General features: G+C 51.4%; 11 protein-coding genes across 11 annotated transcripts; 4 read left to right on the top strand and 7 right to left on the bottom strand.

Moving 5' to 3' along the window:
* Positions 1 to 281: 281 nt before the first annotated feature.
* P174DRAFT_417968 (uncharacterized protein) lies at positions 282 to 648 on the bottom strand (the record flags this gene model as incomplete). Its single annotated transcript, XM_024824652.1, has 3 exons — positions 282 to 408; positions 471 to 556; positions 619 to 648. 3 exons carry the CDS (start codon positions 646 to 648, stop codon positions 282 to 284), a joined length of 243 nt encoding a protein of 80 aa, XP_024685582.1.
* A 111-nt stretch (positions 649 to 759) lies between these two features.
* On the top strand, positions 760 to 1,493 carry P174DRAFT_417967 (uncharacterized protein; the record flags this gene model as incomplete). The annotated part of the gene is made up of 3 exons (XM_024824651.1): positions 760 to 844; positions 902 to 951; positions 1,014 to 1,493. The coding sequence occupies 3 exons, from the start codon at positions 760 to 762 to the stop codon at positions 1,491 to 1,493; spliced, it is 615 nt and encodes a 204-aa protein (XP_024685581.1).
* Positions 1,494 to 3,442: 1,949 nt separating this feature from the next.
* P174DRAFT_476347 (uncharacterized protein) lies at positions 3,443 to 3,786 on the top strand. The gene is given in 2 exon segments (XM_024830667.1): positions 3,443 to 3,579; positions 3,599 to 3,786. 2 exon segments carry the CDS (start codon positions 3,526 to 3,528, stop codon positions 3,776 to 3,778), a joined length of 234 nt encoding a protein of 77 aa, XP_024685580.1. The 5' UTR covers positions 3,443 to 3,525; the 3' UTR covers positions 3,779 to 3,786.
* Positions 3,787 to 5,103: 1,317 nt separating this feature from the next.
* On the top strand, positions 5,104 to 5,754 carry P174DRAFT_428472 (uncharacterized protein; the record flags this gene model as incomplete). The annotated part of the gene is made up of 1 exon (XM_024825514.1): positions 5,104 to 5,754. The coding sequence occupies one exon, from the start codon at positions 5,104 to 5,106 to the stop codon at positions 5,752 to 5,754; it is 651 nt and encodes a 216-aa protein (XP_024685579.1).
* Positions 5,755 to 8,102: 2,348 nt separating this feature from the next.
* P174DRAFT_448662 (uncharacterized protein) lies at positions 8,103 to 8,552 on the top strand (the record flags this gene model as incomplete). The annotated part of the gene is made up of 2 exons (XM_024828779.1): positions 8,103 to 8,191; positions 8,313 to 8,552. 2 exons carry the CDS (start codon positions 8,103 to 8,105, stop codon positions 8,434 to 8,436), a joined length of 213 nt encoding a protein of 70 aa, XP_024685578.1. The 3' UTR covers positions 8,437 to 8,552.
* Positions 8,553 to 10,440: 1,888 nt separating this feature from the next.
* On the bottom strand, positions 10,441 to 11,713 carry P174DRAFT_363818 (putative DnaJ domain protein Psi; the record flags this gene model as incomplete). The annotated part of the gene is given in 4 exon segments (XM_024821950.1): positions 10,441 to 10,737; positions 10,808 to 11,385; positions 11,400 to 11,507; positions 11,566 to 11,713. The coding sequence occupies 4 exon segments, from the start codon at positions 11,711 to 11,713 to the stop codon at positions 10,441 to 10,443; spliced, it is 1,131 nt and encodes a 376-aa protein (XP_024685577.1).
* Positions 11,714 to 12,367: 654 nt separating this feature from the next.
* Positions 12,368 to 14,283, bottom strand: cp1 (putative carboxypeptidase S1; the record flags this gene model as incomplete). Its single annotated transcript, XM_024822053.1, has 2 exons — positions 12,368 to 14,098; positions 14,143 to 14,283. 2 exons carry the CDS (start codon positions 14,281 to 14,283, stop codon positions 12,368 to 12,370), a joined length of 1,872 nt encoding a protein of 623 aa, XP_024685576.1.
* Positions 14,284 to 14,778: 495 nt separating this feature from the next.
* P174DRAFT_438777 (putative poly(ADP)-ribose polymerase PARP) lies at positions 14,779 to 17,443 on the bottom strand. Its single transcript, XM_024826623.1, has 6 exons — positions 17,191 to 17,443; positions 17,006 to 17,119; positions 16,574 to 16,948; positions 15,682 to 16,521; positions 15,554 to 15,636; positions 14,779 to 15,504 (listed from the first exon to the last, which is right to left on the bottom strand). Exons 1-6 carry the CDS (start codon positions 17,255 to 17,257, stop codon positions 14,938 to 14,940), a joined length of 2,046 nt encoding a protein of 681 aa, XP_024685575.1. The 5' UTR covers positions 17,258 to 17,443; the 3' UTR covers positions 14,779 to 14,937.
* Positions 17,444 to 18,233: 790 nt separating this feature from the next.
* On the bottom strand, positions 18,234 to 20,249 carry P174DRAFT_417960 (lipid-binding SYLF domain-containing protein; the record flags this gene model as incomplete). Its single annotated transcript, XM_024824650.1, has 1 exon — positions 18,234 to 20,249. The coding sequence occupies one exon, from the start codon at positions 20,247 to 20,249 to the stop codon at positions 18,234 to 18,236; it is 2,016 nt and encodes a 671-aa protein (XP_024685574.1).
* A 3,071-nt stretch (positions 20,250 to 23,320) lies between these two features.
* P174DRAFT_364294 (electron transfer flavoprotein subunit beta/FixA family protein) lies at positions 23,321 to 24,309 on the bottom strand (the record flags this gene model as incomplete). The annotated part of the gene is made up of 3 exons (XM_024821976.1): positions 23,321 to 23,403; positions 23,456 to 24,104; positions 24,259 to 24,309. The coding sequence occupies 3 exons, from the start codon at positions 24,307 to 24,309 to the stop codon at positions 23,321 to 23,323; spliced, it is 783 nt and encodes a 260-aa protein (XP_024685573.1).
* Positions 24,310 to 24,802: 493 nt separating this feature from the next.
* On the bottom strand, positions 24,803 to 26,910 carry tah18 (NAPDH-dependent diflavin reductase; the record flags this gene model as incomplete). The annotated part of the gene is made up of 4 exons (XM_024822008.1): positions 24,803 to 26,309; positions 26,361 to 26,459; positions 26,510 to 26,685; positions 26,752 to 26,910. 4 exons carry the CDS (start codon positions 26,908 to 26,910, stop codon positions 24,803 to 24,805), a joined length of 1,941 nt encoding a protein of 646 aa, XP_024685572.1.
* Between the last annotated feature and the right edge of the window lie 189 nt (positions 26,911 to 27,099).

The raw sequence follows: 27,099 nt of genomic DNA, 5'->3' as shown, positions 1-27,099 counted from the left end.
ACTGCCCGATGGTCATTAAAACACGAATATCTGCTGGCTCAACCAACGATAGACTGCATGAGACCGGTCGCAGTTCGCAGACTGCGTTCCTAATCCACATTGTCGCCTGTGTCGCCCACTACGGTACCCATGTCCCGACTGCCAGTCACATCTTCACACTTAACAGCATTATGGCACTGAGTCTTCTTGATGATCAGCGAAACTTGGGCTCAAATCCTTCTGCTAATGCTGAAGGTCGTTCAATCTCTGAAATCCACTTGGTGCAGTTGATCAGCAGTTAATCACTTGTCCAGTTCGTCCAGTTCGTCCAGTTCGTCCAGTTCGTCCAGTTCGTCCAGTTCGTCCAGTTCGTCCAGTTCGTCCAGTTCCTCCAGTTCGTCCAGTTCGTCCAGCTCGTCCAGTCGTCCACTTGGTGCAGTCAATCACTTTGTCCAGCTTGTCTAACTCGTCCCATTCCAGAACCAACCAACGAGGAATCAGCAGGACCCAGTGACCGGGTGCTAGTCCAGTTACTTACCATCTGTATGATGTCAAATTGCCATTCTTCGCCAACTTCCTATAATGACAAGGAAGTGTTAGCTGAACACGCCGGAACTGCGTCAAACGAAGATATCTTACTGTACCAAGAAATGACTGGCTCACTGACATGGCTTATGCTTGGGACCCGCCCAGACATCGCGTACGCCGTATCAAAGCTTGCTAGATTTGCAAGGAATCCAGCTCCTGATCATTTTGTCGCGGTCAAGCGTATATTTCGCTATGTTTGGGGGACATCCTGCGTATCATCCGTATACGCAGTATACACAGTCAATCATCATCTTGAGAATCTTCGAAGGGAGATGGCGTAATTGATTAGCATACAAAACAGACTCCAGATTTCTAAGGCAGTTGAACTTACCAGGAAGAAGTTTCCGCGGCGGCGGGCCCCCGCCAGCTTCTCCCACTGTCTCAGTGAGTCTTCCTTTCTTATCTCTGGCGTGTCGCCGTTGTGTCTGCCGTGCTAACCAGGTAAGTCTTCCTCTGAGGAGGACCCGATTGCCCCTGTTCCGCGCCGTCGCCGCGTGGCCGTGTCCGAGCTGTCCTCCTCTGAGGACGAGGGCCCCGCGCTGGGGTCTCTTAACAGCCTCCCATTTGCCACCATGTCGCGTGCGACCAGTCCGTCCGCTGCCGCCAGTTCGCCCGATGCTGCCAGTTTGCCTGATGCCGCCAGCCCGCGTCCCGCCAGCTCGCCCGGGGCGAGCCTCCTGCGTGCCGGCGGCTCGCTCAGTCCTGCGCCGCCCCTCGGGACTCTTCTTCCGCTGTCTTCCCCGCCTGTCGGCGCCGAGCCCGTGCCCTCTGCCCCTTGCCAGACGTGCCTGAAGGACGCCCTCCGCCAGGGCCAGGTGTGCGCCTGCTTGCGGGACGCTGCCTACCGCAAGTGCAAACGTTGCCAGCGGCTCAAGAAGAAGTGCCTCCGGGTCCCGCTGCAGGTTCGCCGTCGGGCCGCCACTTGAGCCGCGACGGCACCTGCGCACCGGGACTCGGAGGGTGTTGAGGGTTTTATCGCCGAGTTAGAAGCATATTCCAGCACATGAGTCCAGTTATCAGACGGAGACGTCCCTTGTTGTTCGATTGGTTCGCGTGAACCATCTGTCTTGAGAAGTTATGACAATCAATCAACCCGTCTGGTACCTACCAGGGAAACGATGGGGTCGCGGTTGGAGGGAGAAAGCTTTCGTTTTAGAAAAGTTTACCGGTCTACACGCCGTGCGTGGAAAACGACATAAGACTCGCTATTCACGGGCGCGAGGTATGGGTCTGGTGTGTCTTTGTATCCCGTAGACACGTCAAAGTGCCACTTTGCACCAAGTCCCGTTCTCACGTTTCACCGGGGCGAGAAAACGATCGAACCGGGCAGTTGTGCATATCCCTCGTGCACTCGGAAAGTGAGAGTGCCATACCCTTAACAGGCTGGGACGAACGACAGTCCACTGTCACGACCAGATTTATTACTCTGAAGCGAAGGATGGGTGGATCTCTGTAGTCTAACTCCGAGGAACCTACTAGGTCGCGAGGAAGATAGCTTCACGATGTGGTGTTTCAAAGGCATCTGTCCGAACATATTCGGGGAAGGTGAGTTAATACCGCTTCTTCACTTGCAAGGCAAAGCCTAACACCAAGGGCAGGCGAATGCATATTATTCTGAATAACCATTAGCCGCGGAGACTCTTAAGTCGTCCTCGCCGCTGAGGGGAAGGGAGCAGCACGCATGCAGCAATCCTGCCCTTTGTTCACGAGCAGGGAACTATACAAGTCCTCCCTGGCAACGCTACGCCCCGTCCTCTCACGTTAGAGTTCGAACTCATTTTTGGCCGGCCACAAAATTCATGGACGGGAAGAACGAAGCCGCGCATGAACAAGCTGATTTCGACGACAGCTCCCCCAAGGGAGTGGACTCAGCAGTCAGTACCGGCTGCCAATTGACCCCGTCCTCTGTTTCTTTACTTCGACTACAATCACCAGGATATACACGACCATGAAACAGCCCAAGCAAGACTCCGGAGATGGGATTGCAAACTGTCAAGTGCAAACTTTCCCTAAGATCGCTGCCATGGTGCTTGGCGGAGACACATCTCCAGCCCACAGTTAACACAGCGAAAGAACAACCGGGACGGAACGAGTTCAGCTATCAAATAGAGACGTTTCTTGTTGTTCGATTGATCCGTGCGAATCATCCCGTCGTGAAACTAACAGGATAGCGTTGTTTCCGATGTCGCGCAACGAAGTTTCGCGCCTTTTTTGAACGCATCTACAGGCGCGAAATGCTCTCTCACCGTGTAACCGACTCCCTGAGGGTAAAATCCTTATTGGGACAAAATGGTACGTGACGTTTTCAACCCGCTCAGGCATTCGTTCTCAGGCTGATGAGGAGAATGTTATTTCAGCAGTGTTCATTACACATAAAACATCCCTGGAGATTTTGAGCATAAATCCCCTATGTTCTTTTCATGGATTCAACATACACGACCAACGGTTATAAGTTGCCTCTCCTGGATATGGCTTCAAGGAATGAAACGAGACTAGGTGTTAAAGCAACCCGGACCCCGGAGTTGACGGTGCTGTGGTTTATGATTCAACTCATGAAGGCCAAGGGCTCCCTCTTCCCGCGCACCAACCTAACTGCAGATCCCATTGTCCTTGACGCATACGACGTCCTTCACGGGTGGAAGTTGCTAGATTTACCTGGAAGCAAATACAAGGAGGGAAGAAGGCGAAAACAAAGCCCCACGCCTGCTTCGACTCGGGGCAAGGCGAATCGCACGACGCAGTTCGACAACATGGCAGATCAGCCACAGACGTACATCAGCATGCCGGCGGGGCACACCACACACTGCGTGAAGGAGATGTCATCGGAGTCTGGAACTCTATATTGCACAATTCGAAGAGGTAAATTCTCTCGACGAACCCCTTTCTGATGGCCCACTGGAAGAGGCTTCCATCATATCCGCCAACGGAGCCACGGTCAAGCAAGTGTTGCAAGCCGAGATGGACCTCGATGAAGACCCTAATGTCATCCCTGAGGATCATTTGGAAGAAGCAGTAAATGCTATAGACCAAGTCCTGTCCCGATTATCGACAGGAAGACGCTGCCATCAAAGCTGCCAAAGAAGCCAAGGTCAAGCGAGTGCTGCAAGTAGAGACTGATCTCGCTGAAGACCCAGATGCCCTCCTTGAGATGAACGAGGAGACTTTGGAAAAGGCAAAGAAAAGGTCAACGGAGTCTGGAACTCCCTACTGAACTGGGTTTCTGACCCAGTTGTTAATGGGTTCATCACTCACCCCAGTCCATGCACCCGCAATACGGGGGAGAGATGGGATTCTCCGACTTTCACCCCATGAAGGTAGCCGGAGGGGCTCGCCGGTCCTTCCTAATCACTCAATGCGAGCCGGGGGAATGGAGTCTGGAACTCTATTTTGAACTGGGTGTTTGACCCAGTGAACGGGTACATCACGCGCGCGAGTCTATTTTGTTGGTCTCCAGGACGCCGTCGATTCGACGCTACTTCGTTCACTTGTTTACTCGGGACCGAGTAACTCGGAGGCGATGGGCACATATATGGGCCACCATGCATGACCATACAATCAACCTTGTGCTACGATCAACACAACTGGAAGTCGAGAGAAAAAAAAAAAATTCTCTTGACCGACCTCAAGTCCGCCAAAGAAAATCTGGAAACTACCCGACCACTGGCAATGCATGCTCGGCCTGGAGGAACCAGGGCTTTTCAGACTTCAATACCCTGTAGGTAGCTGGAGGAACACCCCGTTCCTTTCTCATTACGCAATGCAAGGGCAGACGGCGAAGGGCAGCATGTAGTTTGGTTGGATGGGCAGACCAAGGACGCAACATGGAAACAGCCGCGCCTCACAGCGCCCCGCCTATGAGATCCTCGCAATCGGAAGAAGGGTGCGCTTCTTCCAATATTATCGAGCGACAGACAAAATCAGGGGCTGCAATCTGCGCAAAGAGTGCTATTCGCTCGAGCAAGAGGCTGCCTGTGTCCAGAATATCCTAAGACAGATACTCAGCAATCGATAACTTCTTTAACATCCTGCACTCGCGGACTGCCTTTATTCTTGCGAGCAGGCTTCGGCCACCACAGTGGCCTTGCTTTGCTGCGCTTTCATCGCTCTTCACAACGCAAGACTCCGAAGGGGTCAGTCTGTTTCGAACAACACAACAAATGTCACGGTGGTTATTCGTCATGTTGACCATCTATGCGTCCATTTATGGTTCACCTTTCCAGTTGCTGCCACACAGTCTCTGCTCTACCCGGCGGAATTCAGCCGGCAAGAATTGAAGGAAAAGATCAATGGGACCTTCCGCATCTTTGATGAGCCCTAGCGAGTCCGACTCCTTGAACCGCAGAGAAGCTCAAGATGGCATTATGGGCACTTGCAGTCCTTATCAAGGGTCAATTTGGCATTTGTCGCTGCCGCCAGATTGTCATTGCATAGGGGATTCAAGACAGAGGTCGAGAATTAACCCATAAACGTAGCCTATTCATCAAAAGTCAACTTGGATCGAAATATGTACTCTATATCATTGGCAACTACAAAGCCATGGATCGATCGGAGCGGAAACAGAAGCCTAGCCCATTCGTGCGAAGCTTTCTCAAGTACATCTCTCAACACAGGCATCGAGTGCCAGTCCCGGACGAACTTACAATCACTCCGCCGAACACCGCGGTTGAAGAGCAGAATGAAGTGCAGGCAAGTGGTACCTGGAATGAGAACGGCATGGAGCTGGATCGCCCGGCGGCCCAGCCTGACGCAAGCAACGACAGGCTCGCGCAACGTCTTTATTTTACTCCTACCCACCTAACTCCAAACAAGTTTGTTTGGAATATGAAGAAGCTTCGCCAGCTGGTCCTCCTTGTGTCTGGGTTGGATTTGATTACGTTGGTCAGCTCTCCATGCCGAGTCCATTCCCAGGATATGTTCAAAGCTGTCAGCGAGAGAAGTTGCCAAGGGAATATTGATGGATGTCGATTAATCTATTCCCATAGCGACGAATGGACCGGCTCGCTCATCTTCCCAAAGGTCTGGCGCCTGTTTTTGAACAGCAAAGACAGGAAACTCCTACTGTTCGCGCGACACCTTGCAATCAATTTCTCGGCTGATCCGCAGAGTCGAAAGCATGTCGCATCCCTCTACAATAGTTCATTGGTAATCAAACCCCTTCCAAAGATGAGAACCGGTCAGGACAAGTAGCACGATACATGGATGATCATCGCTCTCGCTTCGGCTTCTATTCGACCCACGAACGAGCAAGGCTTCTGATGAGAGCTCCGCTGATGTTCCGGCTGTCAGACCCCGTTTGGCACAATCAAGTAGCATCTAGTACCCGGCCATCCACACTTCTCCGGGGACAGTAGCGTGTCCAATGCTCCGCGCGCAAGAACGAATCACCATGTTCCTTTCACGCAGATTGAAGGCCGAAACGAGGTCTTCGAACCGGGAAAGAAGTTGCCGAGCTGTAGTGCGAGCCCTGGCCGAGGTCAAATGGATGGTAATGGGAAGTCCGCACCTGATCATGGGCAAGGACTTATCGACCTATACCAGGAACTTGATACCGGCAAAGAGGGCCTATCGTGGGTGATCGCACGATTGGAACCGGCAAGACAAAGAGCAGAGCTGTTATTGATTTTCGTGACATCAACGCTGCTGTAATTACAGACATATATCCAATGCCGTCGCAAACTGAAATAATTGCCGAATTGGCGGGATGTCCATACATCACGATTATGGACGAACTCATATGTCTATGGACATCTTGCGTCTTTACGTGCGACTTTCGGAAGCTAGGGCTTTCCAAACCCACCGAAGGGAGACAAGAAAGATAGCAACTGAAGATGAAGAACAAAAGTTCAATCCATCAGAATTTATCCAATCGGACCTAATGCCGCAAAGCGCTGTTGATGGCCGGAAATTGGACGATCAGTGACTCTGCAAATAGAATCAAGGTTACTACACGCTCCGCTCGCCGTGCTCGTGCTCGTCGCGGACGTGCCGCACCACCTCTGCGATCCAGACGAGAACTTCATCCCAATAAATGTGTCCTTTAAGAGCCAGGTTCTGATCTCTCGGCTCGTCAACAATATGAAAGCGGATGATCGGATCACCTCGCTAAGCCATACGGGTTCCCGTCTAAATCTTTGGAGAGGTATGTGATCCGGCTCACCATGAGCGAAGAAAGGACACTCAATAGTTGCGAGATCATCGCACTGCATGCAGTCATACTCTAGCAAGTGGTGGCCCTTCATCTGTTCCTCGCCAGAGCCAACTATAACAGCCATCTCGGGCTCATCTCGACTCGCAACTCGCGTTGCTCAAACTGGCTCTTAGTCAATGAACTCGAATACTAACAGAGGTTCGGTGTACAGGGCCTGGGCCCTCTATTCCGAGGTAAATCTGGACACCTGGTTCCCCAGCCTTTTCGTGCACTAACAGCAAAAGAACGAGAGCAAAAGAAGCTCACCTGATCCCTTACGAGATCAACTGGCTCCAATGGTCGACGTTTATCAGCCACTTTCTCCGAGCGAAGAAGCTCGAGGGAAACAAGAAGAACTCTATGTCACGTCCGCCTGCGTTTAACACCTTTGGCGCTACTTAAACTGCATCCCCATAAAGAGCTTAACCAGTGTTTTACTAAATAACCCTTCCCTGTGGTTATTGAATCCGGCTGGAGTGAGAGATAGCGATGTCCTCCGCTGCATTTGTATCTAGTCTACAATTTGCTGCAAGGGAACGATTTCAATTTCCGGTGAAGATCACTGAAAAGTCAAGGTAATTTGTATCTACCTTCTACAGAGGTCTTACGACTGATCAAATTGCCGTGGTCGTGGGAGGTGACACGGATGACTGGAGATTCCTTAGCCCGTTCATCGTCTTCTCGTCGTCCATTCCTTGTACTGCACTGCTGTTCGTGACCTGTTGCTCGGTTTCTTTGATTCTCTCTTATCACTTCTGCACTTCAAAATTCTCTCCAGAGCGAGGCGTCAACATAAGAAGAACAGGAAGCAAGGCAACAGGAGCAAGAAAAGGGCAGATGGCCAAAAGACCTGGACAATCCCTGATTCAATATCCCGTCCAAGAGAGAAGAGCTAGACAAACTGGCCAAGAAAGGAAAAGTACCCCCAGTGGACAAGCTGGAGCAGCAAGCCTTTTCCTCGGGCAGTCAGATAACACAGATCCAATTCGCAGCACTGAGGATCACTTCGTGAATGTCAGGACCCGCAAGAAGTTGAATTAATCGAACCTGAAGAGCAATATAGTCTTTCCATCGGTTTCGTACGAGGCAGAAAAGCTCATTGAAACTGCGAAGAGCTCAATGTCTTTACGTATACACCAACACGACCTGCGAATACCGACTTGGCTGATGTCCAAGTGTTTAAACCGATTACGGAAGGCAATATCACTCAAGCAGACAAGCACCAGAACTGGCCTTTTGGCTTTAGCCCGAGGGCGAGACCACGGTGTTGGCAGTCTTGCGGTGCCTCGAGGAGACCAGGTGGCTTGTTCTTGGCTTACGACATCCTGTCATTGTGTACACGGACCATATGGCAGTGAAGTCCGTCCTTGGGAGCCAGTCTGACGCGACTGGACGTCTAGCCAGATGGCACTATAGATTGCAGGAGTACGATGCTGAGTACGTCCATGTCCCAGGCAGGCTTCAGGTCGTCGCCGACGGCCTTTCCAGGATTCCGCACTGGAAGGCCACGACATCTGAAGAGGAGGACTTTACCATGCTGACATTCGTGACCGCTCAGACCGGTTTGCAGCCCAAGGAAGTCACAGAAGAGGAATCATACCGCCCATACCTACAAGACGATTGGTACCGGCGGATTGTTGGGAAGCTCCTCGCTGGAGACATTGATAAACGGTTCAATCTAGTGAACGTCGAAGGCGAGTACCATCTCGCTTACCGCGAGGCAAGCGGCCGTTGGGCACGATGCGTCCTACAGACCGAACTGCCGGCGATTCTATATGAGCTACATGACATACACGGCCATTTCGCTCCCAGGATTTCGCTGGGAAGGGCAATTGGGAAATACTATTGGCCGCAGCGGTACAAGACCTTGGTTAAGTACTGCGAGAGTTGTCACCAATGCCAAATCGTCGGTCTCAAACCCCCACGAGAAATCCCGCGGGCCGTAGTATCCCGTGAGCTGATGCAGTTGTTCGCTATGGATTACATTGGCCCAATCAAACCTGTGTCTAAGATGGGGGCGCAGTACATCCTCGTGGGAGCAGACTACTTCTCCTGATATGTTTTCGCCCATACGACTACCGCAGCCACAACTCAGGTGTCGGTCTACTTCCTTAAACATGTCGTTGGACGACACTTCGGCTTACCGCAGTACCTTTACACGGATAATGGAATACAGTATCACTCAGGCATGTGTCCTCGACAAGCTCTCCCGACAGCGGCCAGCCATTTGGCAAGCCAGGCAACGAATATACATGTTACCAGCGAGGCAAACGTCAAAAGCAGGAACTCAAAGGACTAGTCACACTTGCCGCGCAAATACGTTTCCTCCGACGTAGTATAGAGATACTACATATCTCATGGCACTGTGGGTGGGAAATCCACATGACGTTGAATTCATGGAGTTCCTTTTACACAATCAGACACCCCAGATTGGCCCCAACCCTACCAAACGCCAACGGTGAAACCCCTCTCACGAAGGCTATGCGCTCGGGGCCCCCGGATATGGCGAGATGACTGATGGATATCGGTGTTGATGTTAAACATGAAGACGGCCGCGGGACTACTGCAGCGCACCTTGGCTGCAGAGCTTCCAACCGAAGAGAGTATTACAATGTTGGAGATACTACTCCCTCATGGCCAGATACGGACATTCCAAGTATGCGCTCTCGTCATCTGTAGCTGTACCCCAAACAGCAGCCTAATACCGTGTGGCCGTCTAAAAGGCAGTTACCCCCAAGCTACGTAGTCCCCAACAGCGAGGTTTTCCTATCGTCACAAGTTCAACCCAGTATGGCGGTGATCTCGATTCTCGCTTAGTACGAAGTCACCTACGCTCTGTACGATAGTCTACAGTCTACATACTTTTGCATGCAGTAACGAATCAATCAATATCATCATACTCCATTGTATTATTCTACAGTACCTTTTACAAGCCGAACTGGATGACTCATGTGGTTTTGGTGGCTCTGCGCTTAGCAGCCAGCCTGTTGTCGATCCGACAGGGCTATTTGCTATGGCAAACACTCCTCTCCTTCCGCTTCTCTCCCTCTTGGCTAGATTTAGATCTCCGAGCTCCATTCTCTCCTTCCTTCATGAGGATCAACTCATGTGGACATGGTGACTGCTGGTATGATCAACAGTATGCCGCATAACTGGGACGAGGGTGGAAGCTTGGTTAAATTCAACCTTTTACATGGCCCTCCCCTTCCCCTAGCATGCATGCCATCTCAGAGCCTGCATAACGGATCACTACATGCTGCGCTAAGTGCATAGATAGTTAAAAGCGTGGATTATCGTATATCGAATCTCAAGTTGAAGATGGACTTTTGGATTCTGACGCTGAGGAATGTATATACGAGTATGCTCCATTCCTAGTCAGTCCATGGAGTACAAACCCGAAGGTACTCCTCCTGCTGCTGATTGGATACCATCTGGTGAGGCAAGCTTCCTTCGAAAATGGTGGATATGTTACTCACCACCGGTGTTTGCCATACGCATGTGTTAAAGGGGACAGAACCAGCTTCCAACATTTAGAGAAATTTGTATTGAATTATGAATATGGAAAAGTTTTTTGTTCAGCTCTTCGACAGAGTAGCAATCGAAAATTCATATCATCGTAAACAAGGCCAGCCGTTCCCATCTACTCCCAAACGCCGTTAATGCTAATCATGGAAACAAATCTAAAATCATGGCAGTACATCCTTGAGGATATCCTTCTGCGCGGTCGTCAGACTGGTCGGGAACTTGACGTTCACGCGGACGACGAGATCGCCCCGCTCGCTCGGTTTCTTTGACATCGTCATGCCCAGGCCCGGGAACTTTTCTTCGTAGCCAGGTGGTGTGGGCCCGGGCTTGGAGACACGGATGGATTTGCCGTCGATGGTGCGCACGATACGTTCCCAGCCTGTCAGGGCTTCCTTGAGAGAGAGATCGACGGTTGTGATGAGGTTGTCGCCCTGGCGTTTGAAGTTGGGGTTCGGTTTCTATTCGGTCCGTTAGCATTATCCCATCCGGACTTGGTCTTTTTGAGTGTTGTAATTTGCAAGAACTTACCTCTGTAACAATGAGATGGACATCCTGGCGTCCGCCCTCTTCCTGGTCTCCGACACCACGGTACTTGATCTTCGAGCCCGTCCGCAGACCAGGCTTGATATTGGCCTCCAGCGTCACGTCCTGGACGGTCCGCTTCCCGCTCGCATCAAACGTCTTGCTCTTCACCGTCACCTTCTTCGTCGTTCCCTTGAAAAGCTCATCCAACGTCAACGGCAACTCCTTCTCCACGACCGTCGGCTCAGGCGTTGGAGCCCGGTTCGGCTGCTGGAATCCTCCACCTCCCGCACCGCCACCACCAGCACCAGCACCAGCGCCGCGACTCGTCCTGAACCCACGACCACCACCACCTAGCCCGCCGCTGAGGATATTGAACAGGTCATCATCTTCCAATCCACCGCCCATACCGCCCCCGCTCGCCTTCGCAAAGTTCCGGAAGATATCATCCGCCGAGCTGAAGCGGAACCCGCCGCCGCCGCCTGGACCAGTCGAGAAATGGAACGTGCGGGTTCCTCCGCCGCCGGGCATCCCACCGAAGGAGAACCCGCCAGGCATGCCGCCCTCGAAGCCTTCGAACCCGCCTGCACCGGGGCACCGCCGGGCCCTGGGGCCGGGCCGCCGCGCAACAGAAACTCGAGGCCGTATTGGTCGTACACTTTACGTTTCTCGGGATCGGAGAGGACTTCGTAGGCTTGAGAGACCTCTGCTTTTGTTAGCACGGCTCACCCTCTGACAAAGTCTTGTGATTGGGAGCAACTTACCCTTGAATCTCTCCGACGCCTTGGGATCATCTTTGTTCTTGTCCGGGTGATATTTCAAAGCGGCTTTCCGGTATGCCTTTTTGATGTCGTCTTGTGAGGCATCGGGTTTGATATTTAGAGCGTCGTATAATTTCGTTTCTGCGACCATTGTGTATAGCTATGCTCAATGTGCTGTGCGTTATGGGGTAATTGACGAAGGTAAACAAGAAAAGAATGATAATATAAACGATTAGACTGGGGAAATAATCAGGCCACAATTGCACCCGTCATGCGATAGTGTGGTATAGCGTTGTGGAGGAGAAGATTGGTGTAGGCTGAAGGGGAATCTCGAATGACGTAGAAGATTCCTGTTGCGATAAGATGAGGCTTGTAGTTGTTGCGTTGCACGGTTGTCGGCAGAACGACAACGAACAGTTCGATTCCAAGATGGATATATGCACAATACAAAGCCACCCTAATACGTTTTGTTTGAGAGAACCGTCGAGAGGAAGAGGAAGAGAACGTGGTTGGGCTGCTGGCTGGTTATCTTGAATCGCGGAGGGAGTGACGTGTGACGTTGATGGCCCAGTTCCCCGCCTGAGGCATGGAAGCTTCGAGAGGCTTCGATTGGTTGACGTATGATATCAGGTTCGTTTCAGGGAAACGCCAATCTTTGTAGCAAATAGACTATTGTCTTGTTCAGCCATGTATCTAAATATATCAACTGTCAAGCTCTTGTTGCAGTACAAGGAACCGGATTGTGGCGGAATTGCCTCTTGCGGGGTAGATAAAAGCACCATATATCCACGAGTATACCCGGTATCTATACAAAGTATGTCCTATCAACATGGCTTGTAATATCCACTTCTTTCTCCACAACTACCCAATCCTTAATCAGAGCAGTCCCGTTGACCACGCTCTGGATCTGCTCTTTGGTACAACTACTCCGCAATGACTGGATATAGCATGTCGGCTCCGGACTCTCAGGTACCTCATTCTTGAACTCCCATGTCGAGGATGGGCCCTCGCTAGCGTATGTGGCATTCTTCAGCAGTGACACCTTCCCCGTCGCAATGTCACGGCTAAACAAAGCCCGGTGGAAGATCTCATATGCTGTCTGCGGTTGATACGCCGGCACCTCATGGCCCGCTTCGAAGACACGCGTGAAAGAAAAGTTGCCGTACTGCCGCACACGGCCCCCAACGTACGACGAGTTGGTCTGAACCGGGGCGTAGCCTGCTGCCTGGAACGACTGTGAATCAGAATAGTTGACGCGGAGACTGACCTCCTCGCCGCCGTTCCAAGGACATGCGTAGTCCCGGTCCCCGTAGACGAGCGCCACTTTGATACCCGAGTCGAGGACGTACGCCAAATCCTCGAGGTACCCGTGCACGTCGGAGCGCGGGTAATCGCCCGTCGACCCGAACGCGTTGTATGTACTGTCCACGGAGATGGAGAAGTTGACGGGCACCCCCAGCGCGGCTTGCACCCAGTTCTGGTTCAGGAAGCCTTGGAAGTAGGGTGGCGGGAATGGATCTGGGTCAAAGTGCGCGATATCGTAGTAGCCACGCTTGGAGAAGAGTACGTAGGGACCCTCCACCTGGTTGCTGCAGTAGTCGTTCGCCTTTTGACAGGCCTTGTTGACCGTCTCATTGCGCCCGGACATGGTGGGATCTCCCTCGGCCGCTAGCTGACGGCACTCGACTATCAAATCCTTGCAGCCGCCAGGCTTTCTCCACGCATCCATTGCCCTTTCGTAGACGGTCTTGTTGATCGTCTCGATGCCGTAGGTATTGTTGTACGCCATTTCCGGGTAAAACGGAGCTTGCGTCAACAAATCCACGCACCCATTGATAATTCCCAGCGTGTCCAGGTGAATATAATGGTACTCATCTGGTAACATCCCCCGCTCAATCTTCTCATTTTGTTCCTGAAAGAACGCCGTGAACGACGGCCCGTACCGCCCGCCATAAGACTCAGTCCAGATACTCACCCGGTCATCGTGCGGCTTGTACTCGGGGAATTCAGAAAACCATGTCTGCGCAAAGTGCCAAAGCGACCGCGCCGCATTCTCCGTCGTATTCGCCGTAGCCGTCCGGTTCATACTGGGGAACGTGCCCACATAGAATGTATTGTTCTGCTCCGGCACTTTACCGTCCGGGAAAGCGGATACATTCCACGCACTGGTGAGCTGATTATAGGTCCCGTTCGTGAGGACATCATAGCTGAACCCGACCTGGTTCGGCTGGTCAATGTACAGCATGTTGACGTAGTTGTTCCACGACCAGGGGTTGATCTCCGTTGAATTGGAGTCGGCGTTCACAAGACACGGCCCATTTTCCTGCAGTAGTCCGATCATGGACGAGCTGCCGGGCCCGCCGTTCATCCAGATGGCCAGTGGTGCATGGATGGGATCATTGCGCGACTCGAAGAACCAGAAGAAAGTGTTGATGGGGTATTGCTGGTCGACATCAACGTCGTTCAGCGTGCCGGGCGGCAGATGTACATAGCCGGAGTACGATTTGACGCCAGGGGTGGTTTCGCAAATACCAGGCTGGATCAGTTAGCACCTTCCATAGGCTAGGTAAAGCGTCGTACCTCTTTGTACGAAATCTTCACGCCCTCCTGGTACTTCGAATGCACGACCTTGAGATCCTCTGGCGTGGGAGGGAAGTATTGCGCTGATGCGGTCAACGCAAGACCAGCGGTCCCAGATAGAAGGGATACAAGGGATAGCATGATACGGCTCTCAACTCATCTGAATAGACATATAGAATAAGGACAAGATTTAAGGAAGGCCAAGGAGCGCCTTATATTGAATGAGGATCTGAAGGAGTCACAAGCAGCAGCCATGCTGATCCTGACTGATGATTGGTGGATGGAAGATGGGGAACAACAAACTGTGGAGCTGCGATAACAATGCCCCAAAAACCACTACGTACTAACACTACCGAGGGTAAATGTCGCCGATCACGATCAGCTGCATTCAGCAGTCAATATTCCAATCAGCTCTGGTATTTCATTGTTAATCGAATTGGAGTTGTTCAACGTCCGCCATGTTGCAGAATAGAGGACGTAAATAGACGAAGAGTCTTGTTCAGGATGTGGTTATCTGCCTGTTATTGTATATATCCCCGCCGACTCAACATATAAACCCACCAAGGTACTTATCCCGAGACGCGATAAGAGAATATCTACACCATGACAGGTTTCTGCAAGTATATAATAACAAGCATTCATTCAGCTCATTTTGCCCAGTGTAATCTAGAACTAAGTCTTAAAAAGCGGAAAGCAATCCTGCCCATCGCTATGCGACCACAAACGCCTCAGCCATCCCAACTCCGAGCCACGACCCAAAAAAGAAGAAATCACAACCCGGAAATAGAAAGTCCATCAGCTCATATGGACGTGGAAAAGATACCTCTGCCGAATCTGCGCAACATCGTACACAATGTACTCATTATACTGCAGACTGCCATTGCCACACATCGTGGACTTGGACACATCCGGCATCTGCACCCCTGACAGTGCTGGATGAAGACAGCCTGCATCCTTCCAACCCGCCGGGATAGTCCGCCCTTTCCCGAGCGTCGCGATCTTGCCCTGGGCTTTGGCATCCGTTCCTGCGTTGAAGTTGGCTTGAAACTGCTCGAACATGGGGTTTCCAACCTGGACTTCGCAGAGGAGCAACAGACCCATGTTAGCACTATTGTAGGGGACGCAGTAGTTCGCGGATTTGCTTGACATGTCGGCGAAGTAGACGCCCTTGCCAAACATGTATCCGGACATGGGGGCCTCGGGTGGTGCAATGCGAAGACCCTGGCTTAGGATACCACCGTAATTGGTACTGCGGGATCCGTGCCACAGTAGACGGCGGTTGCTGTTCGTTAGATTCGAATAACAAGAAGCTTTGAACCGATCTTCTTCCCCCTTGCGCTCAATGCGGAAGATGTTGATGACCTGTTTGTCGTTGAGTATCCTGAAATTTGGTTTCGGGGGAAGTACTCACGCTGTAGCGAAGATGGTGCGTCGAGCCGCGAGAATTATTCAGGTATGCTTCGAGTTCACGGAATTCGGCCGAGGAACGGTTCACTGCACGAGTCAGCTTTTGTCATGAAGAGCATATGGCAGACTTACGTGGAGTCATCTCCTGCATTCCCAGACCCTGGTACTGGCGATCCAGCTGGTTCACCATCTCGGCATCCCGAGAGTTCTTCATGATTCCGTTGGCAACACCCATGTCGGTCAGTGCTTCCAGCAGATCAACCTCGGTCTTGATCTGATGGTCTTTAGTCAGGACAGGAGGCGTATTGCGACCAAATACGTGCGGAATAGTGGTAAAGTAACGATTGCTGAGGTCCAGAGCGGCAAAGTGGAACGAAGTGTTGTATCTCGAGCTCGCAAGGGAGGGATCGGCCACGAGTTCGGACAGATCTTTTAGAATCTGAAATCCAGTCGTCAGGGTCCGCTTGCTCAGCTTGCCCAACGGCAGCTTTTGCGCATCGTACGACATGGACGCCATCGTGGATAGGAAGTGTTGCTGGTTAAAGATAAAGGTCAAAAGCTTCTGCACCGCCTGAGGCAGGGTACTCTCGACCTCTTCCTTTTTGTCGACATCCATTTTGCCCGCGTTGTTGTCCGCGTTGTCGTCTTCGTCGTCCGACTCTTCGTAGTTACGCTCGATAAAGGTGTACTTGTTTGACTTAGGCGTGCTCAGCCGGTCCTCCCATTTTAGACCCGTCTTGTCTTTGAACTTCTTCTCAAACTCGAACTTGGCTCTCTGCAGAGTCCCATCACCCAGCAGGGCAGACGATCCAAACTCCCCGACACGACCCCATCGCGTCCACGTGTTGTAGGTTGTCCCGGAGGTATCAACCAGCAGCTGAATCCGGTAGAATTTGTTGTTGTTATGCGCGGAATTCGTCTGGTTCAGCGTTGCATCCCAGATCAGCCCGGAGTCTTCAATAAAGACCGCCCCTATGCCGATTAGCCACAACCCCTTACCACCATTCTTCTAGCAAGTACATACCAGGCATCGTGCACCCCTCATCAATAGGGACGTTTAAAGACTTGGTGCTAGCCTTCTGCGCAGCCTTCTGTTTCTTATTCGCCTCATCGCCGTTGCTAGCGCCATTCGCTTCCGCTGCGCTATCCGCCGTATCATTATTCGCATCAGCAAGCTTCCTCTTGTTTATCTTGGGAGCAGTAGCAGTGGTAGCGCCAGTAGAAGTAGCAGGAGCAGGAGCAGTAGCAGCACCATCCACATTCTGTCCCTGCCACCCAGACATAGCTCCAGATGTCAAAAGATACGTCTTGGAAGCAAGTGGTTTCCCCGCCTTCTGCGAGTCCAGCAACCATTCCAAAGAGACGACATCACACCCAGGAACATTACATGCTTGCTTGTCTGCACTCATCAGCATGCACCGCTTATTACAGCCAGCGGGGCAAACTGCAAACTTACACTTCACCGTGCCCTTCTCGACCTCCTTCTGCGTCGTGACGAGATGCGTACAGCTCTCTGAGACCGTAGTGCTAAATGTAGCGCCTTGTCCCTCGACGATAGCCTTCAGGTCGGCTGTTGGCGAGTCCGAGCTAGTTAGCATCGTCGTCGTTGTAGTCGGTCAGACAGTGCGTGGCACGGCGTACCTTGCTTGTAGCCAGAGAATGTACCGCTTACGGCGATGACAGCCTTTTTGAATGTTCGTGGTGCCATCGAGAAGATAGTGTGAGACGTACTCTGTGTGGAAGCAATGGACGCAAACACGGATATAGTTAAGTTTTGCGGGATGATTCGCAAAGGTATGAAATGGTTCCGGACCACGCAATCGCTTATCACTGTCACGAACAATTATAAAGATGAAGATGATGAATTGAGAAGGCAGTTCGGACCTTCTCTTCGTGGTGTGTTGTGGTCTATTTATCACACTCCAACCCCGTGTCAAGTAACCAGTGGCCTGAGGATCCAGGCGCCAATGCGGGCTGCTGCCTGCTCCAAGCGACATCATTTCAGGCAGAAAAGGGGTCTAGCGCTCTTAGTGGATTTGGTCTGGGGAACGATCAAAGCGGATCCACTGGTTGTCAGTGACAGTGAGGCATCAGTATCACTGTGAATAATGAATATTGTTGTCTGGTGTCTGTTGTTTTGCTGGTACAATGCTTATCTTGAGCTCAGCAAGGCGGCACCAACAATTGTCTCATGGTTCATTCACACTTCAGTTTCAGATCTCGCATTAAGAGATTCAGGGGTAAAGTCTTCAACATCGGTTTTTGAGTCAGTCTCAGCTTCTGTCACTTGCATGAGAGATTCGAATCTAACCAGGTGAGAATTTTGACACTGAAGTGTTCTAGGGACTACTCTAGATATAAGTAAGACAAAAGTCAAATTCTCAAGCTTCAAAAGCTTTCTGTTCTGGTAGAGAAATGCTCTACTTGACAGCCAAATCACCATGACGCCCACCCTCCCAAATGCCAGGACGCTAAGAAGGCAAAATAATCAAGAAGAAGAAGAAGACACACCCAGAAGACCCGACAAAACAAGTGATCAATTGTCGGTAGCAGACAAAATCAATCACACATGCGCCCACCCAAAAATAATCATGGAGAAATGACAGAGATAGGAGAAGGGTCTATATACAATGAGTACCAAAAGAGTAGGACAATGATATTGACAGAAGATCCCGACAAATGTCTTACGCGGTTTGAGTGGGCTCCGAAGCTCTGTGGCTTCCACTTCCGGAAACAGACTTTGTCTCTTCCAAAGTGGTGGCATCGTTTGATTCGGGCTTGAGAGCAGGCTCCTGCGCTTCGGTCTTGCTGACTGGTTCTGTTGCTTCCAAAGCTGCGTGGTCACTCTGAGTCAAGTGAGAGATGACTTCTTCATTAGAGCCTTCCTTGTGAAAGCCATTGACGGTCGCAGTCTTAGGCTCGGCTTCATCGTCCGATGCTTGAGCGCTTGCGACAGAGTGGAATTCGTCTTTCTCAGCGGACGCCTGGTTGTGCGGCTGAGGAGTCTCTTTCGACAGGAGACTCGATGAGGAATAATTGTTAGGATGGAGAGGAAGTTGGGTAAAGCCATTTACAGTTGAGTTATCAGGGTGGGACGCCACGGATCGTCTGCCGTTCGGAGAGGAGGAAGTGGAGGAAGTGGGAGAAGTAGGTGTCGATTGCGACATCGGAACTGGGTCCCGATGAGGATTTCGGGGTGGTAGAGCAGGAGGCAAGCGCTTTGGAATGGTGACCAGCCGGGCGCGGGTGAATGTGGGCGAATGACGTTTCAGCTCTGGAGGAGCGGTTGTGTCCTCAATGGACACAGGGGAAGACGGGGTGGTGCTCTCACGCTTGGAGACGGTAGCACTACTGACCTCGTGGACCTCATACTCATCGTCCACAGAGTCGTGATCACTGTCGTACTCTCGATGCCGGGTGAGATGGGCCGGCCGCTCTGGTATCACGGTATCCCAGCCGTCCTCTGCGTCCCACGGACTGCGCTCGATACGATCTGCACGGGTGCTCCTTGACGAGGCGCGGCTGATCGACGTAGGAGCAGTAAAGGGGGCCTCGTCGGTCTGCGTCCCACGATCCACACTGGCATGGCTTTGAACGCTCGCTCTCCAGCTGCTGCGTGGGGAGCTGTCCAAACTCCGTCGGAAGGTGGAATAGATGGGACTATGAGGACTGGGTTTGAATTCAAAGACATCTTGTGACGGTCGCGATCGGGTCCCGGCTTCTCGGATGAACAGGCCTTCGGCCTCCAGAGCCTTTACCCCGAATGGATCCGGGTCATCGGGATCAGGGACTCCGAACGGAATCGCTGGCTGAACTTCGACATCGCCCGGCGTCTGTCCCGGGGGAGGAATCCAGTTCTCCTCTACATCGCTGTCACCTTGTGCAGCCTTGATTGTCTGGATGAGGGTCTTGATGGACCTTGGTGGCCGCTTCACCTTGCCGGCCAAAATGTCGGTGACGGATATCCTTTCGCCATAGAATCGCTCATTTTCGTCTGTGCGTTCAATGATGATCGTTCCGTCCACCTGGACGCCAGCGTACAGACCCCGGCTCTTCATATATGTCCAGATGGGTGCCTGTCGCTTGTGTACCTCCGACTCCAGGACACCTCCAACCCCATAGGGACCAGCCGCCGCGCTGACCTCTCCTCCCAAAGTACACCGCACTTTCTTGAATGCTTCAAGTGCCTCGAAGGTGTTGATAACGACCACGCAATCATAAATGTCCACCCCGGCCAGGAAACCGATACCAGCGGTGTGCAGCATGATACCTGAGGGCGGACTCCATTCGCCTGTTTCGGGAACGCGAGCCAAAAGCACACCGCTTCCACCCGAGCCACTCAGCCATAATCCCGTTCGCATTGTCGTGAAGATGGCGAGGCCCACTGCGCGCTGGATCACTGACGCGGGAATCTTCTTCATCACTCGCTGCTTACCCTTGGGACGATTGATCTTCCCATTGCTGTCCGTACCGTTTTGCTCCACATCTTCTTTGGTATAGAAACCATCTTTGCAGAAGCTGCGCAGGATGCGAGCTGCTTTGTCGCTTTCTTTGTCGAGAGTCATGGGCCAGAAGGCTTCCGCTCCAACGCGATTCGACAACCGATTCACCGGCGCCCCTAGCTTATCGACCGTATTCCATGCCTTGTCGAATCCCTTCTTGCCGCCCACCTTGGCCTTTTCCCAAATTGAGGGAGCCATTGCGACGACTATTTGGGAGCTCGATAAGCCGAATCCACAGCCCTCGCAAGGACAGGACTACGTCCCTCGACCGGAGAGGGCGCCGACTCTATATTTTTCAGATCAGAAACCCCAAACCGTCGAATCGCGACGGGAGCAGTAAACATGCGCGACGGAAATTGCCCGCAAATGACAATGGAATGTGAAAATGCGGAGGAATTAGGTATAGTGTCGTTTATTGCCGCAGCCGAGGTATGCTTGCCAGACAAGCTTTGGAATGCAGCTAAGGTTGAAGACCAAGGTAAGAGACAAATTGGACTAATGGTGAAATCAAGGGCGCTGAAATGTATTATGTATATGAATGCGTTGAGCTACATGAGAGAAGGAGAAATATCAGTCACTGGGTCACTCCGCGCTATCCGTGTTCAACGGCCGGAAGAGAGTGGCGATGTCGTCGCAAATGAAGGTAGGATGGGGAGGAAGAGTATAACCATGGAACGGGAGAACAAGGGAAGAGGCCCAAACTTACCTGCCCAATAACCCAGGAGCAATAGGAAGAAATAATAAATAATAAATAAAGAAGGGACCAGAAACAATCCGACGGGGATGGACGGAAGATGGGGATGAGGTTCAATAATACCTTGAAGGACGAGCAAGGTATGCAGGCCAAGGAGACAAGGGAGGTTCCTGTAGGCACTTGGTGGTCCTACCTATATCAAGCCAATAATGAAGATCTTCAAGGAATCAAGTAGAGGAATGAGAAGGTAGTATGGTCATATATCATTATAAGTGTTATTCGTCTCAATCATCATGGTCCATGGTCGTACATAATAATAGGCGTCAATATTTAAACTTGATAGTCCATATAAGTACCTAAGATAGAAAAACCAGGGACGACCAAGGCGCGGCTGGATCGGAAAAGCATAGTTGGAACCCAAAGTGGCGCCAAGGCTGGACCTGGAGAAAATACAGAAAGTAGCAGACGATGGGAAGAAGATGGGAAGTGACAGTGAAAGTGGAAATGGAAGTGATGGATGTCATCATCATCATCGACTTCACCTGGGCGTCATCATGGGACTAACCTAGTTGTTATCTAGACTAGTAGGAAGTTAACTTAAGTATATTGGTAAGGCTTAGCGATCGGCGACGCCGGATGGAGTATTTGTAAGTACCACTGTTGCTGTCTATGCTGTACTCCGGAATAGTCTATCCATTTCTGCCTTAAATTATTGACAATGTGTTTGTCTGCCAGAACAAAAACATTCTTTTCTGTCCCTCCTTTCTACCACAGAAATCCCATCCTTTATCACATGGAATCCGTCGTCATCGACTACGTACATCTAGTTGAATACACGATTCATGGATGTACCTGGAACTGAAGCACTGGTTGCAGTGATCACTAATGCCTTGGTCTAGATTCTCATACTTTCTAGCCGACCTGGTTCTCTTCTTTCCTTCCAACCATTGTTAATATCTAACTCTCTGAAATTACTCTCATTATTGACAGAGTTTGACTATTCCGCTCGCACATCGAAATTGGCGAAAGGGCAAATTTCTCCCTGCATTCTAGAGGCCCACTACTGTGTTAGGCACATATGACAGCTCCAACACCACATCCCTTCGGCCCAACCACTCTATTATCTGTTCACTCGATGTAGACAATACGCCAGACTATTCCATATTATCACCGTATAGACTAAATTATTTTAGCCTTGGCTGTCGGATCAAATAAATGATGATGGATCATGAATCCCTTTCGCGTCCGATCCACGACAGGAGTCGCAGGACAAAGCTTCGATCTATCTATCCCTTGGTTCAATGACGGGCCCTGTGATCGCTGGACAAAAGCATATGCAGTAGATAGTAGTCCAATCAATAGTTCTGTATTCCGAAGCTTTCTTGCCATTAAGCTGTGATAATTCATTTCTTGTCTGCGTCCCTGAGCTCAATGGGTCCGCTGTCAGTTGTCAACCATCACCTGCACGATTGTCGAGTCTCGTTGTCTTCCCGCACATTCTCTTGTGGAATTCTTTCACCGGTGCGCGTGAGACGCTCACTCTGTTGAGATACAGGCACATTGAGTTCTGAATCTCATCAATTGGTCTCTCCAACTATTTCACATATACTCGAGAGCGATATGCCCAGAGCTACAGTATGCGGGCTACGCAAAGCATCATTCAACGCCAATCCCAACAACTAGATACAATAGAGAATCAACCAATCTATCTATCCCGTCATTAATCTCCTACTGCAAGCCAGGACACCAAAACCTTCCATGATCCTAGTCTGGAATGCCTGGAATCACAAATGTGATAGATGACACACATTAGCTTCGTCCACGGATCGATAAACACTAGCATACTCCATAGATCGCCCACTTTCGCCAATCGCCACAAAGACAGCTCGTACTATGTATCTATCTCTTCAGGGATCTACCTAGATTAGCGTACTTCCATGTCCAAAGCCACTGAATATCCATAACCCATTTCCCGGATCACCGACTCGAAAGTGAAACAAACTACTGTAAGTCATAGGCCGCAATATGACTACTAGCAATAAGCAAAAATTGCGGAGTAAATTCACAAAACCCGACCTGGGATGGAGAACACAGACCTCTAGTAATCTATTGGTGGGATCGTGGTTCATGAGATGGATGCCTCACAAACTCATTTCGGCCGGCACACGACTCGCCTCACGAGTCGTGTGTCGTGATATATCACTTTCTGGCAATATACATCAACACTACAGCATCTTTAAACTCTGAGCAGGTGATAGAGTCTGTGGCCACGAGAAGACGAGAGTTGCCGTCTGCCGCACGCTAACATGTTCGCATGATCCATGCGAACGGGATATCCGGCAATCAAAAATATACACAGGAGATCTGTCATCTGAATTCATGTGGCAACTCAGTGCCGGACTGCAACTTCGATTGCAATTACAAGGTAAGAGTAACTCCGTAGGGAGCAGTTTTTCAAGTCATGGTATTTCTGTCAGTAGATCTAGCTCTGGCTAGTCCCGTAGTAAGTCTAATCATAAGAATATGCATACAGATCAAGCATACGTCTGGCTCATTTACACGATTGAAATCACAATCACAGCGCACCGAGCTCCTTCAGCTTGCCGATCAGACCGTCAACATCCTCCACCTTACCGCCGCCCTGGCGCGCAGGAGGTTCTGTTCATAGTCAGCATCCGCGGTGCGTTACAACAAGAAGAGAAAAACCTACCAGTAACCTTGATCGTCTTCAACCGCCGCTTATCTTCAACCCCGAAATCCTCGAGCTTCTTCTTCTCAAGCGGCTTCTTCTTCGCCTTCATGATGTTCGGCAGGCTGGCATACCGAGGCTCATTCAACCGCAGATCCGTCGTAATAACCAGAGGCAGCTGAGCACGCAGCGTCTCAACACCCCCATCCACCTCGTGAGTCACCTCCACCGTCCCCTTCTCGTCCTTGATCTCGACCTTGCTCGCCTGCGTCGCCTGCGGCCACCCCAGCAGACCCGCCAGCATCTGGCCCGTCTGCCCCTGGTCACCGTCAATCGCCTGCTTCCCCAGAAGCACCAGGTTGATGTTCTCCTGCTTCACCACCGCCTGCAGCAACTTCGCCACGGTCAGCGGCTCCATACCCCCGTCGTTGCTGTCGGGGACCTCGACGTGGAAGGCCCGGTCCGCGCCCATGGCCATAGCTGTCCGGAGCGTATCGACACACTTGGCTCCGCCAGCGGAGAGCGCGAGGATGTTTTCGACTTTCAGGGGGCCTTTGCGCTCGCGGAGGCGGACGGCCTCCTCGATTGAGAGCTCATCGAAGGGGTTGAGGGAGTGCTTGACGCCGGCGGTTTCGACGCCGGTCTGGGCCTTGTTGATTCGGGGTTTGATCTTTCGAGTGTTGTTAGAATCACCTCAGAATTACTTCTGCTGATAAATAATCCTCGTAGGTCATGGTATAGAGTCATTGTTTCAGCTCCGGCCGTAGCCTCGGAGCTCTGACTCTTGACCGAGAACGGAGTACGCCAGGGAAAATGCAACTCACCGCGTAGTCGATCACCCTCTTCACGGGTACTAGAATCCGCAATCCGCTCATTGTGAATCTGAAAAGAGAACTACCACTCAATGGTGTGAAATAAAAGACCTGGTAATTGAAGAAGGGAAGTAGAAATGCAAGTCGGAAGAGACTCAGTCCCAAGGCAGTCCGAGGCCAATCGGGCGCAGGTGACTTAGGCGGAGAAGGGCGAAATAGTGCAGAAAATATCCCCATGGCCGATGCGGCCCGAGAAGTCCCAACCGCAGCATCATCGCCCGCAGACCCCCTCCGCCTCCAACCGAGGTTACTACGCCGGACTCCTGGACAATGACAATGTTGGTGTAAGAAATGGCTATTTGCGGAGTAACAGGGCATTCGAACTGACTACTGATGTTGATCAGAAAGGGATAATGATGATCTTGATGTTGCCGATACCAGTGTCTGGTCTCAATGCGTTTCATTAATCTATGTATATTTTTTTTGGAGAGTATATATTCAAAGACCACCATATCACCAGCAGCATGTGACAACCCATGACACTAGGCCTACCAAGCTACCAAGTCTCTTGTTTATACCGCCCACTCTTCTCCATACCTATCAGATACTCCTCCGCTCCGCGTCGGGCGAGCTGTGGTCCATCAGCTTGCCCACCATGCTCAAATGCTTCAATGAGCGCCTCCCTGACTGCCTGCGGCATCCTCCCGGATGAACCACATATATACACCGAGCCACTCATGTCGTGCAGCAGCCGGAAAAACAGCCCGAAATTGCGTCGTATGATATCCTGGACATAAATCTTATGTCGCTGATCTCGTGAAAATGCAGTGAAGACCTGCAAGTCGATCAAGTCACTCAGTTCTTGCCACTCTTTCTCGAAGAAGAAGTCTGCGGCACGATTGCGACCACCGTAGAGAAGAATCGTAGGCCCGATGGGGGGCCTGGCATCCGGATGCTCTTCTAGGTACGCTTTCACGAAAGCAGCTTTCTCCCAGAGCATTGAGCGCAAGGGCGCCACGCCGGTACCAGGTCCGATAAGGACAGTCGGGCCAACCAATTGGTTGACGGATGAGCTGAGTCCTCCACGCTGCAGTTGGACTTTGAGGGTACTGCCTGGCCGCAGTACAGACAGGTATCTTGTGCACACTCCTTCTCGGATCCGCTTGATCACCGTTTGATACTTTACAATGGCGATCAGTAGCTCGAATTTCGCTCCCCCATCTGATGTCCTCTTCAATTCGCCGCCGCTGGCAATGCTGAACTGCCTCCCTCGAAAGACAGGGAAGACCGACGTCACATGCTGCCATGGGATCTTGACTGAATGAAACTCATGCAAAACCTCCAGGATGCTTCGCCTTGGCCGGGAGGTGTAGTCCCAAAACTCATCCAAGTACTCGGGATTCGTAAACTCGAGGAGTCGTTCCTTGTGCATCTCGTTGCTAGTGTAGTGTGCGATGGCCGAAAAGAACGACCGTCGAGGAATCGCTCTGATGTCGATGTAGTCCATCAGGAGCGCTCGCAGCGTCAACTTGGGATACTTTCCGAGACCAGGGATGGGCGGAGCATGCAACTCCCCTGCAGCTTGGAGCTTTTGGCCAGGAGCCAGCGATACCAACTTGTCAGCCATTTCTCCCCAGCCCATCATGTCAATCAGTGCTTGGACATCTTCATCAAAATTCTTCGGCGTGATACAGACCATGTCGCCAGGAGCATAGGTGACCGCGTCGGGGACTGTAAGCGATATCTGGCGCACATCCTGCCAATGGGTGCGTGCTGTGACCCGTCTATTTTCAACGAGGGTCGCTGTCAATGCATCGGGGATCGGTCTCACGTCGTGATCCAGCCGAGTCAACCCCGGATACTCGTCAGACAGAGTCTGTTCGCTCGCTAAAGTCTTCTCCGTGAGCTTTTCACTTGTTGTGGCCTGTTCTTGCAATCTCAGAACCCATTTAGGCGGGAGTTGCACGTCATCCGGTATCGGATGCAGCCCTTCAGGAAGCGGATACTTGTCCAGCAAGTGGCTACGAAAGTCCGTAATCCAAGGAATGAATGTGCCTTCAAGTCTAGAATTCGATCAGCCATTGTAGAGCAATCCAGGCAAATTCAAAACTCACCCTTCTGGATGTTGCGCATTAGCCTCGCCACGGGGATATATCTCATTAGCCCCGAGCTGGAGTAGACGCTTGTGCAACTTCCGCGCAGCCCAATTAAACCTGCTCGAGTCAGACACTGCTTTCATACCAACATCTACATAGCCACTCACTTGGGATATGAACTATCGCCTAACCCGAATGAAACATAATTGACCCCGCTCAGGAAAGTAGGCGGCAGCTTCTTCAAAAGCAACGATCTCCAAAACGACCTGGCATTCGCAGGAATTTCACCCTGGCCCGTCGTCGACACAACAAATACCGTAAAAGTAAACGACTTGAGCAACTCCTGCGGCAGGGTTGTAAGCAAGGTACAAGGTCCACCAGAAGCCAGGGGAATAGCCTAAACACGCACAGCCTTCACAGAGTTCATTTCCGCGACATGAGTCACGAAATGTAGGCGCTCGGCCAGCGCTCCAAGCTCTTCGGCTACTTCTTGCGCGTTGCCTGTTTCCGAACCATATAGGACAAGAGCCGTCCTCGTGGGGGCCCCCTGGGCCTGGCTCTCACTCATCCTGGGATATAAATCATACAATTGCTGCTTGCCGCGGGGCAGATTATCGCCATATCTGCCCCCTCTACCTTATCTATCTCTGCCGTTGGAGGCCTTAGGCCGAAGTTCGGAATGACATCATCTCAAGGCTCTTTTGGCCTGAGGCAGCAACTTTAGATGCCTGCCATGTACTCCAGTCCATACAGTAAT

Source organism: Aspergillus novofumigatus (assembly GCF_002847465.1).
Source record: "Aspergillus novofumigatus IBT 16806 chromosome Unknown P174scaffold_2, whole genome shotgun sequence".
NCBI lineage: Eukaryota > Fungi > Ascomycota > Eurotiomycetes > Eurotiales > Aspergillaceae > Aspergillus > Aspergillus novofumigatus.
Note: the sequence above shows the minus strand (reverse complement) of the source record. Positions and strands in the feature narration are given on the sequence as shown.